Here is a 4,797-nt window from a genome sequence, read left to right as displayed (position 1 = left end):
GTGGCATGTGATGGAGCTTGACTGGTGTTTGGCCAGTTACACGCAAAGAAAATAGAAAAAGGCAGAAGGGGGAAGCAAAGAAACATGGAGAACAGCTCCTCTCCTGCCCTCCAGAGCAGGGAGTTAAACCGGGGGGAGGTCAGGACGCGACACCCCCTTCCCTCCTTTCGGCAGAGCAGCAGCTCCAGGCACAGCCTTTCCAGTGCGCCCAGCACCAGGCACAGCCCCGGCGTGTCCCCAGCCACGCACAGCACCGGGCTCCTGCTCCCTCGCTGTCCTTCCGCCCGGCCCCGGGAGGGGAGAGCAGTTCAGGTGGCAGTTGGATGGCATGGCTGACGGTCCATGCGGGCAGCAGCGTCCTCAGCGTGCTGCCAGGCACAGTTGGGATGGATGCCGAGGTGGCCAAGCTTTGTGCTCCAGCCCCCGGTACAGTCCGGCTCCCGCCTCCCTTATAGGAAACCCTCCTTCCGGAACTGCTCCTTCAGGATGTCTCTGTACTGCTCAAAGCCACCCTCGATGCGGGTCACGGTGGCGTTTTCACACACCCACAGCTCCTGGCACACCAGGCGGATGAAGCGCTCGTCGTGGGACACCAGAATGATACCACCCTGCCAACACACAACGGGGGGAAGAAAAGGGAACATCATCAGAGCACAACCCAGGGCGCAGCGCTGGCAGCACCTGCAGCGTAAGGTATTTAGCCTCCCCTCTCAGAAGGTTCACAAAGGGGTTGTTACTGGCCCTCCCCATCTCCAGCAACTGCAAGGATGGAGATGCCAGGTGGAGTCAGTGACAGTCAAAAGGTGGCTGGACCAGGTCCTGAGTAAACTCAATTGAGCTTTTTTTCCACAGGAAAACTGTCTCAATACAGGCAACTTCTTGGGGCTTTTCAAGACTTAAAGGGGGCCTATAAGAAAGATGGGGACAAACTTCTCATCAGGGCCTGTAGTGATAGGACAAGGGGTGATGGTTGTAAATGAAAAGATGGGAGATTTAGACTAGATGGAAGGAAGACATTTTTTACAATGAGGGTGCTGAAACACTGGCACAGGTTGCCCAGAGAGGTGGTAGAAGCCCCATCCCTGGAAACACTCAAGGTCAGGTTGGACGGGGCTCTGAGCAACCTGATCTGATTGAAGATGTCCCTGCTCACTGCAGGGGGGCTGGACTAGATGACCTTTAAAGGTCCCTTCCAACCCAACAAACCAGCAAGAACCAGGTTGATCACAGTGGTATCTGGAGTCTTTGGAGATCAGCCATAAAACGTCCCTAAGGAAGATGTGAGAGGCCCCAAGGCAGGGCTGAGCACCGCACGCAGCACGAGAAGTCACAGGGTGGAGGTGACTAGCCAAGATGGGGGACAAGGTGCTCTCTGATCTGCTGGTGTGTCTCTCAGCCAGCCCTAGCCAAAGTCAGCAAGTGAAACAAACCACCAGGAGGGACTGCTAAAGCAGAAATGTGACTGACCCTTCCCAACATCTGTCCTGGACTTGAAGCCACCACTGGCATTTGACTGTCCACCTCTGGCTGAGATACCAAGTAACCTGAGCTGAAGGCTGCAGGGAGCGTTAGAAAACCAGGAGATCTCACTGAGCGAGCCTTACCCGGAACTTATTCAGTGCCTTTGCCAGTGCCTCAATGGTCTCCATGTCCAGGTGATTTGTCGGCTCATCCAGGATGTAGAAGTTTGGACTGGAAGAGAAGACAGCTCTGAGCATGCCCTGGAAGAGGCCTGGGCTGGGTCCACACCCCTCCGCACTGTGGGGACCTCCACCAGGCTGCTGTGTTAGCCAGGAAAAGCTGCAGCCGCTGGCATCTGCATGGCCCCAAGACTGGCATTGCCCAGCTTCAGGGTCATCTATCCCTGTGAGCCCAAAGCAGCAGGAGAAAGCCACCTCCCTCCTGCCACGCAGTTCCCCCAAGGTGACAACCTCCCTCCTCACCAAAGTCCCAAGGATGAGGCATCCACAGGGCAGCAGGAAGTCCCTGGGTGCCCACTTTCCTCCCGGTGAAGCAAGCTCCTGGGATGAGGCCATGCAAAAACTAACAGCATCTGGGAGCAAATTACCAGGACATAGTCATCTGGGCAAAGGCCACGCGACTCTTCTGACCTCCAGACAAGCTGGCCACGGGACGCACAGCCAGCTCCCCGGACACGCCGTAGCTCCCCAGCTGATGCCGGTACTCCTCCTCCGTCTTCCCTGCAGGAGCATGTCACAACACAGCTATGGCACACCCAGTGTGACACAGGCACCGTGAGATCGGTGGGCGCCGCGGCCGGACAGCCAGTACAGCCAGTGCCAGACCAGCACGGTGAGGGGGGAATTCAGCAGCCACCGCCAGGCAATTCCCTCCTGGGAAAACCTGACTGACACAATCAGGACAGGGGCTGCCAGGCTGGTGATGGGCTCTGAGTGACGCTGCCCCCAACTCTCTGTCACCGTGTTATGTCATGTTCAGTGGAGAAGGGAGTGGGAGGCTTTGACAGCCGGGAAAGGGGGAGCTGGTGCTTGTTCTGTGCCCAGCAGGGCAGCAAATCATCAGTCCCCCAAACCTGGTCAGGGAGGAGCAGCAGCCTGAGGTCTGCAGGCTGCCAGCTACCCCTGCACAACCAGCTCAGCTTCTCAAGGCTGGTGTCCTGAGCTTGTGCTGGACGTGGGGAGTTCACCCAGAGCACGTGGTGTCCCTTAAGCACCGATATGACAGAGCCTTCCACCCAGGGCCACGGAACAGACTGATGCCGCTCTGCATGTGCCAATCCGCGTGTGGCAAAGGAGACCTCAATGGCCCAGATCTCCTGGAATCACCAAACTCACCTGGGAACTTTCTTGCCAGCAACTCCACAGCACTGATGTTCAAGTCCAGTTGATCCACATGGTGCTGGCTGAAATAACCGATCTTTAGGTTCCTGCAGCAGGAGAAGGGAGATGAGGAGCTTGTACCAGGCCCTACAACCACAGCGCTCGCAGCTGCAGCTGCAGCTACAGGAAGGGGGGCACATGCGTGGGTGCAGCTGCACCATTCCTCCCAATCCCCCAGCCCTTCCTCCCAGGTACCTGTGAGCATGTCTGATCCCTCTGACTGGTGCCAGCTCCCCCATTAAGATCTTTAGCATGGTCGACTTGCCAGCTCCATTCTCCCCAACCTAGAGAAGCAGCAGCAGCATTGGAGAACGTGAAACCCATGGAGGTACTTCAGAGAGGGGGGAGTTTCAGCTCTCTTGGATGATCATGCAGCAGAGGAGGGGCAGGATGAGAGTCTAACCAGCAGCTCCAGCTACCTGGAAGCTGCATTTCTATCACTGAGGAGCAGCACAGGCAGCAGTGTTGGAAGATGTTCCCTCCCCAACCCTCGAGCCTAAGGATTACCTGTTCCCAGCCTCATTTGTAAGCAAACAGCATCTCTCTGCTGCCCCATCCAACGCAGCAGGAACCCCAGTACATGTTGCTGTCGTCAGCCAGCTAACAGGGAGTTACAGAGAAGATGGACCCAGTCTCTTCTCAGAGGTGCCCAGTGAAAGGATGAAGAGCAACAAGCACAAGTCACAAATTCTAATCAGTATTAGGAAAAATGTTCCTCATAATAAGGATGATCGAATGCTGCAATGGGACCCCAAGGAATGGGAGGAGTATTCCTCCCTGGAGACATCCAAAACTCAACTGGGTAAGGACCTGAGCAACCTGACCTAACATCAAAGTTGGCCCTGCTTTGAGCAGCAACCTCCTGAGGTCCTTCATAGCCACCGTTTATTCTGCAGTCCCACGTACCACGCAGATGCGGGACTCCAGGTCGGCAGAGACGGAGAGGGAACGGAAGATGTAGTGACTTGGGTCATAATAGAAGTCTACTTCGTCTAGCTGCAGGATTGGGGGGGAGAACTTCTCAAAGCCATCAGGGAACCTGGGAAGGCAGGAAGAGATGAGAGATGGCCAGAAACTTCAGAGACTGCAAAGGTGATTGTCCCAGCTGGGACGGGACTCAGGAGGAGCTCATATCAGAAATGGAGCCAGGCACCCTCCAAGCAAGGGCTCAAGGACACTTACTTCATGATCACCTCAGACTCCTTGTCCACAGGTTTCAGCTCTGGCCTGCAAAAGGAGGAGACAGGTAACTGAGACACCTTGTACTAGGGGTCTGTTCCACACCAGAAGCCTAGATAAGAGTCTTCAGCTCTGGGATGCCTCATTGTAGCTTTTTTCTCCCCGTGAGCACTGACCCCTCCCCAGCTCCAGAGAGAAGCAGGACAAGCACTCACAGCTTCTCCAACAGCTTGAGCTTGCTCTGCACTTGGGATGCCCGGTTGGCATTGTAGCGAAAGCGGTCGATGAAAACCTACAAGAGAGAAAAGCATCACAGAACCACAGGTCCCCTTCAGCCGCAGCCATCCCCCTCTGCTGCCAAGCCTCCTGCAACAGCAGAGCCACATCCACGGGTCTAGAAGCATGGAGAAAGGGACAAGGCTGGGAGAAGAGTACCCCAGCACCACTGGCTTCTACCAGTACCTGGATGTGCTCACGGTACTGCTGCTGGGCTTCGTACTCTCGCTGCTGGTTCTTCAGCCGTTCCTCCTTGATCTTCATGAAGTTCTCAAAGTCCCCACGGTACGTGTCCAGCCGCTGCGAGTGCAGATGGATGATGTCCGTAGCCACTGCGTTCAGGAAGTTCCTGTCGTGGGACACCACGAGGATGGTCGACTGCCAGGTCTGGAGGAGACAGCAAGAGCAAGGCCTGAGCATCATCAGGCCAGAGCGCAGGGCTTGGTCCCACCACCCAGCGAGGCGAGACACCAGCCTGGAG

The 4,797-nt window shown here is 56.2% G+C and overlaps 1 protein-coding gene across 1 annotated transcript in view; it reads right to left on the bottom strand.

The window, feature by feature from the left end:
• Window positions 1-449: 449 nt before the first annotated feature.
• Window positions 450-4,797, bottom strand: part of ABCF3 (ATP binding cassette subfamily F member 3) — a 7,225-nt gene continuing 2,877 nt past the window's right edge. The window contains exons 8-16 of the mRNA XM_010171421.2: window positions 4,503-4,703; window positions 4,256-4,332; window positions 4,044-4,088; window positions 3,768-3,900; window positions 3,057-3,145; window positions 2,817-2,908; window positions 2,069-2,201; window positions 1,605-1,692; window positions 450-608 (exon numbers count right to left, since the gene is read on the bottom strand). Coding sequence (XP_010169723.2) covers window positions 450-608; window positions 1,605-1,692; window positions 2,069-2,201; window positions 2,817-2,908; window positions 3,057-3,145; window positions 3,768-3,900; window positions 4,044-4,088; window positions 4,256-4,332; window positions 4,503-4,703 — 1,017 coding nt within the window. The remainder of the gene's footprint in view (window positions 609-1,604; window positions 1,693-2,068; window positions 2,202-2,816; window positions 2,909-3,056; window positions 3,146-3,767; window positions 3,901-4,043; window positions 4,089-4,255; window positions 4,333-4,502; window positions 4,704-4,797) is intronic.

Source organism: Antrostomus carolinensis, unplaced genomic scaffold, assembly GCF_000700745.2.
Source record: "Antrostomus carolinensis isolate BGI_N321 unplaced genomic scaffold, ASM70074v2 scaffold36617, whole genome shotgun sequence".
NCBI classification, from domain to species: Eukaryota; Metazoa; Chordata; class Aves; order Caprimulgiformes; family Caprimulgidae; genus Antrostomus; species Antrostomus carolinensis.
Note: the sequence above shows the minus strand (reverse complement) of the source record. Positions and strands in the feature narration are given on the sequence as shown.